This window comes from Borostomias antarcticus, assembly GCF_949987555.1.
Source record: "Borostomias antarcticus genome assembly, chromosome: 17".
Classification (NCBI taxonomy): Eukaryota; Metazoa; Chordata; class Actinopteri; order Stomiiformes; family Stomiidae; genus Borostomias; species Borostomias antarcticus.
In genome coordinates, this window is record NC_140250.1 from 15,039,387 (window position 1) to 15,048,373 (window position 8,987).

At 47.0% G+C, this 8,987-nt stretch overlaps 1 protein-coding gene across 12 annotated transcripts in view; it reads left to right on the forward strand.

Annotated features, from left to right (window-relative positions):
• caska (calcium/calmodulin-dependent serine protein kinase a) overlaps positions 1 to 8,987 on the forward strand; it is a 105,936-nt gene that overhangs the window by 88,063 nt on the left and 8,886 nt on the right. For 4 of the 12 annotated variants that reach the window (XM_084451962.1, XM_084451968.1, XM_084451966.1 and 1 more), the window contains 6 exons: positions 910 to 995; positions 1,153 to 1,221; positions 2,088 to 2,156; positions 4,373 to 4,408; positions 7,635 to 7,676; positions 8,255 to 8,451. In XM_084451962.1, coding sequence (XP_084308088.1) covers positions 910 to 995; positions 1,153 to 1,221; positions 2,088 to 2,156; positions 4,373 to 4,408; positions 7,635 to 7,676; positions 8,255 to 8,451 — 499 coding nt within the window. The remainder of the gene's footprint in view (positions 1 to 909; positions 996 to 1,152; positions 1,222 to 2,087; positions 2,157 to 4,372; positions 4,409 to 7,634; positions 7,677 to 8,254; positions 8,452 to 8,987) is intronic. The other 8 variants (XM_084451967.1, XM_084451971.1, XM_084451965.1 and 5 more) reach the window with 3 other exon arrangements.

Below are 8,987 nucleotides of genomic sequence, written 5' to 3' on the forward strand. Positions count from 1 at the left end.
TAAAGACCTTATACTCACCTTACACACATCTCACTCACACCTCACAGGCACTTCACTCACACCTCACACACACCTCATTCACACACACCTCACACACACACTTCACACACACGTTACATATATCTCACGCACACCTCACATACCTGAAGGCAACATGCCATTTCCATGTAAACCAGTGTCTTGAGAATCTGATTGTTAACCCCTGTCTGGCTCTGGAGAGGTGCTAAGGCTATAAGCTAGAGAGCTAGGACTAAGGCTAGTAGAGAGCTAGGGCTAAGGCTATTGGACAGCTACACAGCTAGAGCTAAGGCTATTGGACAGCTGGGGCTAAGGCTATTGGACAGCTAGAGAGCTAGGGCTAGGGCTAGTAGAGAGCTAGGAATAAGGCTATTGAACAGCTAGACAGCTAGGGCTAAGGCTATTGGACAGCTAGGGCTAAGGCTATTGGAAAGCTAAATAGGTAGGGCTAAGGCTAGTAGAGAGCTAGGGCTAAGGCTATTGGAAAGCTAAATAGGTAGGGCTAAGGCTAGTAGAGAGCTAGGACTAAGGCTATTGGAAATCTAGACAGCTAGGGCTAAGGCTATTCAGACCTGCAAACTTGTCACCTTTTGGCTACAGTCATCTTTTTTATGTTAACCATGGTAGTTTCAGTGAATCTAGCGGGTTTTAGTTTTGTATGTCGTCACCTTTTTCACTACTCCAGAGTTTGCAGGTCTGGCTATTGGACAGCCGGAGAGCTAGACCTAAGGCCATTGGGACAGCTAGAGAGATGGGGCTAAGGCTGTTGGCCAGCCTGGCGGCCTCTTAAGCAGCTGGGTGGGACAGATGGGTGTCGGCCCTCATTTAAAGCATTTTGAAGTCAAACGGCAAAATGCCCCTTCTTCTGTGCTCTTCTCCCTCACGCCTCAGGGACGCTGCATGTAGGAGACGAGATCAGAGAGATCAACGGCATCAGTGTGGCCAACCAGACTGTGGAGCAGCTTCAGAAGATGCTGGTGTGTGTGTGTGTGTATGTGTATGGGTGTGTGTGTGTATGTATATACATATATATATATATATATATATATATATATATATGCATGCGCGTGTTAATATATTTCTGTGTGTGTGCATTTGTGCGTTAACTGTGTGTGTTTTTGTCTCTCTCCATAGAGGGAGATGAGAGGCAGCATCACCTTTAAGATCGTGCCCAGCTACAGGACCCAGGGCTCCTCGTGTGAGGTAACACCACACCACCGCTCCCTCCCCTCACCCTGTGCCATCCTTATCTCGCCCCCTTCGCCTCCCAAATCCTCCCTTCACTTCTCTTCCTTTGTTCCTTCTCTCTTTCTTTCTATTCCCCAGTATCCCAAACTCTCCTTCTTTCTCTATCTCCATCTGTCGCTCTCCTCTTCCTCTCCCTCCCTCTCTACCTCTCCTTCTCTCCCCCTCCTCTCCAAGCTTTTGGGCTTGTTATAATTGCCCGTCTGGTTTCTGAGTCTGTGCGTGTGAGTGTGTGTAACCAACAAGTGTGTGTTGTGTTGTGTTCTGCTGGGGCTGGGTCAGCCATTCTGCACACCAATTTCACAACCAAGATACCGGAACCCTCCGCACCCACCTATGTTTACTGCGCCCTAGATGTGAACTCTGACCCTCTACTTCCCCCTAGCAGTGAACTCTGACCCTGCAAATCCCTGACCCTTTAACCCCCAGTAATGCTGCCTGTGCTAGAACTAGCACACAAATACACACACATGCACAACACAATGATTTCTCTCCTATCAGTATTCATTGTTGAGGTAGTGTTAGTGCTGGTGATGTGACCTCATTGCTCTGCCTGTCAGTCAGCCATTGTTAGCATTAGTATTAGCCTAGCATCCAAGACTGTTAGTCTGCTGCCCCTCTGTGGTCAAATACGGATGTACAGGGCAGATAAATATTTCACTGTCACTCCCCAGGTACCTCTATCCTCGTATGTGTGTGTGTGTGTGTGTGTGTGTGTGTGTGTGTGTGTGTGTGTGTGTGTGTGTGTGTTTGTGGAAGACAGCTGTGTGTGTGTGTGTGTCTGTCCATGCCTGTGTGTTGCTGACCTGTGTGTCTTATTTCAGAAAGAGTCCCCCTCCACCCCCAGACAGTCTCCTGCCAATGGCCACTCCAGCATTAACAGTTCTATCTTGGTAAGGACCCCCCTCCCACCCCCCCACCCCCCCTTCAACACGGCCTCCACCTAGACCAGCCCTGCCACACCCCTGTCATCTTCCCAGTTGGGGGTTTTATACAACCATGGCCGCCCTGTCCCTTCTATACCCCAGCACTCCACCCCAAACCTAGGAGGGTGTAATACTAAGCCAGGGAGACACTGAGATTTCGCCGCAATTTTCACTTTGTCAAATTTTCAATTTGTCACAGACTAATTTGCATAGTTGTAGAGAAATCTATCATCGTAAGGCCAAATCAGGACATCGTAAATGGCACAGTGTCAGAGTCGCCTAATTGCGCTAATGTTCTAAAGACGAGGCAATGACCTCCCGACGGCATGTCGGAGGTTTTTGTCATGGTTCATGAAGTGTGAGTGGTGCTACAACAGGATTCTGCACACACAGCCTCCAAAAATCAAGGCACAAGTAATCATACCGTACCGTTGTACAGTGTGAGCATGCACTCTATGGTAAGTCTGACGTCTGAGACGGTACGTAGGATGGAAACTTCCGGTCGTGCAGTGTGAGGGGTTCACCGACATTACGATTTTTACAACGACAGTAAAAAGTGTACTCCTTCTCCGTTCTCTACACTGGCTCCGAGGAGCAGCTCGCATCCAGTTTAAAATGCTGGTACTAGCCTACAAGGCAATGAAAGGAACAGCTCCCTCCTACCTCCAGGCCATGGTCAAGCCCTACACCCCCCCCCACTCCCACACACACACACACACATATACCTTGGGACGATACTCCGAGGCCGTGGAATGAACTGCCCACTGACATCAGGACAGTAGAGTCACTGCCCAGCTTTCGCTGCAGGCTCAAAACCCACCTCTACAAGAAGTACTACAACGATCCTCCCTCTTAAGCACCTATTGTATTTTTAGTTTGCTACTCTTGCACTTTCCCATTAGCACTGGATTATGCTCTTGGTCACTTGTTTAGAAAGGAGATGCACTTGTCAGTTCTGGTGAGTAGTAGTACACTGACTTCCTATGTTAAATGCAATTATTGTAAGTCGCTTTGGATATATATTCCCTGCTTAACCCATCTCTATAGCCAAACACCCCATTCTGAACCAAGAGGGGGTAGCCCTAACCCGTCTCTATCACCAAACACCCCACCCCCTTCCATCGCCCCTTCATACTGGTTTTTTATCATAGAATCTGTGGGTTTTGCACTCACATGCCATTGAGTTCTATTTGCAGATGGTCTGATAGTTCTATTGGTCCCCCAGATAATACCCAGAACATCTGCCCTGCTCCCCCAGAGCTCTTTTTGAAACAAGGCTGTGGTTCTGCCGCAGCCCGTCGTGTCCGATATCTCAGTTAGCAAATTGGTGTGCTGTCGAGCGCTGCCATGCTCTGCGCTGCCATGAGGCCTCCCTCCCTTTATCAGTGAGAGGACACAGAAGACACGTCCTCATCATAGTATCCCTCTGACTAACCCGCCCCTAACCTACCAGCCTCTCAGACAGAGACAGACAAACATCCTCTAACCTACCAGCCTCTCAGACAGACAGACATACATACTAACCTACCTATCGGACAGACAGACAGACAGACAGACAGACAGACTCTAACCTACCAGGTCTCTATCGGACAGACAGACAGACAGACAGACAGACTCTAACCTACCAGGTCTCTATCGGACAGACAGACAGACAGACAGACTCTAACCTACCAGGTCTCTATCGGACAGACAGACAGACTCTAACCTACCATCAGACAGACAGACAGACAGACAGACTCTAACCTACCAGGTCTCTATCGGACAGACAGACAGACTCTAACCTACCATCAGACAGACAGACAGACAGACAGACAGACAGACTCTAACCTACCAGGTCTCTATCGGACCACACTGGTGCTGCAGGCAGCTGCTTGGCTTGCTCTCTATTTGCTCGCTATCGCCTGCATCCACACAGACTGGTCCTACAGCCAGCTCTGCTCTACACTAATGAGAACTATTTCATCATCTCCGTCTGTGTAGTCTCTCTCTCTCTCTCTCTCTCTCTCTCTCTCCCCCTCTCTCTCTCTCCCTCTCTCTTATTCTCTGGTCAGTGTGACAAGGGAATGTGCATGGGTTTTCAATTATGCTGTGTAATGATGACTGATGCCTTGGTTGCTGTACCGTTGCCCCCCATGTTGTAAACTCTCTCTCTGTCTGTCATCACTGGCTCTGTCTCCTCACAGGATCTACCATCCACCATCCAGCCCAAGGGCCGACAGGTGAACAACACCAGCGTCTCTCTCTCTCTCTCTCCCTCTTTTTCTCTCTGCTCTGTCTTCACCATCTACCCCCCCATCATACACATTATCTGCTAAAGTCTAGCAGCATTCAGGGCAAAGAGAATATTGTACGTTCATCTGTGGTGTAGTCGATCCTGCGTGGCCTCGGGACAGAATGATATCCAAACCGGATCCCCGTGCCTTCAGCACAGATCCCAGTCCGGCGGGCCTGGTACAGTACACACACACACAGCCAGAGGTCACGGACCCCGCTTAGGAGACGCTGTTCCGTGTTTGTGTGCGATCCAAAAAGGGATTGGACTCTTAAATCCTCTCTGTGTGCGCTCTGGCTGCTCTAGACTGACTCAGACAGAGCGCAGACGGAATTGAGCTTGATCCAACCCCGCTTTGTCAGTGCCAAGTTCACTGGGAATTCATTTTGTTTGCATTTTATTGTTTGTCGATTTTCGATCAAGAGAAGAGATTCCAGCAGGCACTGCTTCCCGAGTGCTCCCTTAAGAATCTCTCCTCGAGGTAGCCTAGCAACACAGGGAACAGTCGTCTGTAGTTAAAGGTGTGTTAGCCGCCAGTCTGTCTGTCCACAGGGTAGTGTGTATTCAAGTCAGAGATCGAGACATCGGGAGTTCCCTCGCAAACCATGCACCCTCCTCTCTCCCCAAACCCCTCGCCTGTCCTGAGGGCTCAGAGTGGCACGTGACCTCCTACTAACTCTCCCAACAGGACCTCCCAGTCCCCCTACTCACTCACTATCCCAAACAGCTTACCATTCTGACCAGGCTGTTAAACAGTTCAGACAGACCAGCGTTGGCTGTTAAAAGCATTACTATAGTTTTACTTACTGCCAGTAGACCTGGGCTTTACACCCGTACCTCTAAACACAGTACTAATGGCACAGGGATCGTTGAAAACCTTTGCAGGTAGAGGCTGCTCCTAATCTCTGATTCAGGGTCAAGGTTTGTTACACAGCACACAGATGAAGTGTAGGACTGAGGCATCTGATCCTAGATCTGTAGTTACGGGCATCCTCTACCTCTAGTAAGTTTAACAACACTGTAACCAGGGCTGTGGAGTCGTGCGGTCGTACAGGGCCTGAGGTAATAGACTAGTCAATCTGGGAGTAAAGGGTACAAACCTGAAAAAAGCAACACAATAATGCTGTATTATACTGCATGTGACCTTGATTCATGCCTGGATTACACTAGCACGGATGTCCATGGCTACGTTTTTGAACTGGGAAAACGATCCATGATTACATGCGAAATTGCACATAAAGATCTGTTCAGATCTCTTATCGCACTAACACGCTTGAACGCACATCACACCATCATTAAAGAGCATATCAAACAGGTGATCTACGAGTTTGAGCTACAGCAATCAAGGGTATATATTTGTCTTGGCTAGTATCATAGTCTAGAATGTTGTGAGTTTAAAATGGAGCTGTCGAGCCATACAACCAACGCCAACAGTCATCAACAAATACATTTCCACCCTCAACAAATACCACATTTCCATCCTCATTTGTCTGGTGTGCATTCCCTGTTTTTCAAAATAATCTCTTTTTTGTGACGAATCCAAAAAGATAGCCTACTTTTATTTCAATCTCTAATTGTTCAATCTCAATCCGCGCTGCTGTGATAACAATATTATAGCCTAACTATTCACCTTATTTATTTATGTAGGCTATATTGTAAGAGATGAATGGTTGTAAACTCAATGAACTGTCAGTCAGTCATATTGCCATTAATTGAAACAGTTCCCTTTGCTTCCCAACCACCATCTCATCTAATTTGTGTTGCTGCATTTTTTTGTTTTATTCTTTCATGTTTTTGAGCGCAATCAACTTTTACCAAGAGGACAAAATTAAGCCCATCCATTCACCCAACGTGTTTTATGCCTGGATAAAGCCTTTTAGGAATATTATTATTTGAAGTGTTTGGGTTATGATTTGAAATCATAGTTAATAAATCTCATATTAGTTAATAAATCGTAGTCTACTTTTGGGGGGGAACCCGTTGGCGCTTTCTATTTTTTGCATGACTCATGTTATTCTTATTTCCAAATTGATATGAACTTGTAGGCCTATCCACTAGACCTATAGCTCAAACTCATAAATCACCTGTTTGATTGTTTTATAATGTGAAGTGAAGACGGCGTTACAGGGTAGGCCTATTCCTATAGTTTTTACAAAAGCCTCTGGATCTGCCTATTAGCCACAATAGAACTCAGCTCCGGATTTCGAGCGCCAAAATGTAGCTCCGGGCGTATCGATCCGCCTCCGGGTTCGAGCTTGTTTTGGTCGCGGTAGTGTAATTGCTAGGTGCAAACATAGGTCTTTTTCGGGGAAAACACAGAAAAACGCAGTAGTGTAATCCAGGCCTCACACAGGGCCTCGCACCGCCCTCGCGACTACCTGACTGTCACCATCACTGTCGCTTATACCTGGCATCTCCAGTCTCTAGAATAATGTCCTTGTAAGATGTGTAGACTCACTCCAAAGCAGTAGAATGCCACTGTTAATGTATCATCTTATGTCCCTTCCCCTCATATCACTAGCTCTCTCAAATATAATTATTGACCCAAACCATAACATTGCATTAGTTTGGTTAACAAAACAACAATAAGCTAACAGATAGTGATTTTAGAGAGGGTTTTCTGTCAGTAGCAGATTCCACCAGTAGAGGCCAGTGTGGCCTACAGTAGTTGTTGTACACAGCAGGGCAGGGAGAGAGAGCTGATGGTCGAGATTCACACATAGCCACAGATCAAACCTGTCAGACAGCCAAGGTCACTAGTTAGCCAGGTCCCTAGCTAGGTCACTAATTAGCCAGGTCCAGATCACTAGTTAACAAGGCAATTTACTAGCTAGGTAATTAATTAGCTTGGTCACTAACTAGCCATTAAACTAACTAACTAGCCAGCTAGCCAGGTCACTAACTAGAACCCGACTTCTACACCCATCCCCATGCATTCTTACATATTTTTATTTTTTCATTATATATTTTTAAGTCCAGCCACCTGCCTCCCACTTCCAAGCCATGTCAGATCTAGCATCTGGCGTTGTGGTTTACCTTCACATCCATGAATCCCGATCCCAGGATCCCACTGTAGTAGAGTTAGCTCCTCCCCCCAATCACCTGACTGATGCTTAGCCTCTCCCCTCATACCCTTGTTGCTGCATGATGAGTGTGATGCTCTCACGTCCTAGATCCTACTCAGACCTCCAATCAAGGATAAAATGTCCGTCAAGGTAAGACGCAGCCCACACAGTGTCAAATAAAAGCCCTTCATTGTTTTAAATGGTAATCAATGTGTTAAAACCGCTTCGCCTACAGCTTGATGATATGAGATTTGTAACACCAGCTTAATGCTTGATGTTTAAGGGCACTACTGCCATTGATATGATGCAGGGTGATCTTGAAGGGGTTTGAACAATGTAAACAATTCCTGTGCCATTAATACTATCAGTCCCTGGTGAGAGGGAGAGAGAGGTTAATTGAAAGCACAGCTCTCTTTTCTCTCATCTCTCATGTGAGTTAGTCCTGCCATGGTGACCGGTCTGACAACCCTGGTTGTGTTTACCTCGGCCCCCTCCCGGGGAAACCTGCTCATTACACCCTTCCTACCATAAACCTACCTACCCCCCCAGGAGCTGCTCTCCCTCGTGTCTCTTTCTGTCTGCCTCTCTTTTTCTCTCTCACTCCTTTTGTCTTTCTGTCTCTGTCTCTTCCTCTCTCTCCAGCATCTCCCCCTCTCTGCTCTGACTGTGTCTCATCAGTGACCCCTCTCCCCACCCTGGCTCCTCCTGACCTCTCACCCCTGTCTCAGATCTATGTGCGCGCCCAGTTCGAGTACGACCCCTCCAGAGATGACCTCATCCCGTGTAAGGAGGCAGGGATTCGTTTCCGGGTAGGTGACATCATCCAGATCATCTCCAAGGACGACCACAACTGGTGGCAGGGCCAGCTGGAGAACACCAAGAACGGCACCGCTGGACTCATCCCCTCTCCTGAGCTACAGGAGTGGTAAGGAGACAACACACACACACACACTCCTGTACCACAGGAACCTCCACATCATGCATTATTTCAGATAACCCCACACCTCGCTGTTAATTAGCCGTCACCTAATTAACTTGATGCTTATTAAAGACAAGCTAACTGTTTATGTTAATTGATGCATAACGGATCACGTATGGCCAGTATGGTTGAAATTCTTACTTGGTTTTAGTTAGATTTCAAGAACACGCTGAGTGGTCGATCAAGCTGGGTTCAAACAAAGACAATAGGTTTATTCTCATGTTACGTTTTGCAACGCGGACTCTGAACTGAGATGTGTTTCCCACGGACAGAGTGGTGAATGGGACGAGGGAGTGTAATCTTATAACGTGGGAAAGGAAGTGACGTCAAGCATGACGAACAGGACAGGGAAGTGATGTCACACAGAAACAAATGGTGGTTTTCTATGAGAACGGACTGAAAGATAGTTTCACAGAAGTTGTAAAAATAATTAAATGAAGAAAAACAGTCAGATAGGAAAATGGAAAGGAATAAATGGTGTG